The sequence below is a fragment of the Pterocles gutturalis genome, unplaced genomic scaffold (assembly GCF_000699245.1).
Source record: "Pterocles gutturalis isolate BGI_N339 unplaced genomic scaffold, ASM69924v1 scaffold2846, whole genome shotgun sequence".
Lineage (NCBI taxonomy): Eukaryota > Metazoa > Chordata > Aves > Pterocliformes > Pteroclidae > Pterocles > Pterocles gutturalis.
Window position 1 is genome coordinate 5,381 of NW_010102708.1, and position 607 is coordinate 5,987.

At 58.2% G+C, this 607-nt stretch overlaps 1 protein-coding gene across 1 annotated transcript in view; it reads right to left on the reverse strand.

Moving 5' to 3' along the window:
- Positions 1-367: 367 nt before the first annotated feature.
- The window catches only part of HEYL (hes-related family bHLH transcription factor with YRPW motif-like), a 5,338-nt gene continuing 5,098 nt past the window's right edge, over positions 368-607 (reverse strand). The window contains exon 6 of the mRNA XM_010086372.1: positions 368-597. Coding sequence (XP_010084674.1) covers positions 368-597 — 230 coding nt within the window. The remainder of the gene's footprint in view (positions 598-607) is intronic.

Here is a 607-nt window from a genome sequence, read left to right on the forward strand (position 1 = left end):
TATTTTGAGGCTGTCTGTTTTCCAAAGGAGAGCAACGCTGGCTCCGCAGAGGGGATTGCTGGAGAAGAGACGGGGCTGGGAGCTGCGTGTGCCCCCTCCCTTGCAGCCAGAAGGGTCTGGAGTGCAGCCGCGTGCAGACAAGTGCATCGGATCGGATGTGATTTACGTTTGCAGGCATCACGAGGGAGAGGACGTGTGATGTGAGGCAAGGAAGGCGGTGTGAGGAGGGAGGGGAGAGTAAAGAGAATTTTCTTGATGGATCCTTGGCTTCTGCAAAGCAGGAAAGATGCCTTTTCAGCTGTGTTTGTTCTTAGGCCTATGGGCAATGAGTGCTGAAGAATTCCTGTTTCCGAAGGGGAGGGGAGGGTCAGAAAGCCCCGATTTCCGTTGCCCAGGAGCGGCAGATCCTGGATGTCCCAACCCTGATCCCGGGTCCTTGCACGGCAGCGCCCAAGGCGGGAGGTGCTGTGTAAACTGGTGGAACAGGGACGCCGGCAGAGGCTGGTGAGAAGAGGAATGTGGCGATTTGGCTGCTCTTAGATGAACCCTCTCTCACTACGCCTGCTGGTGACGGCATCCTGGGCACGGCCGCTGCGGCTGCGGGCGA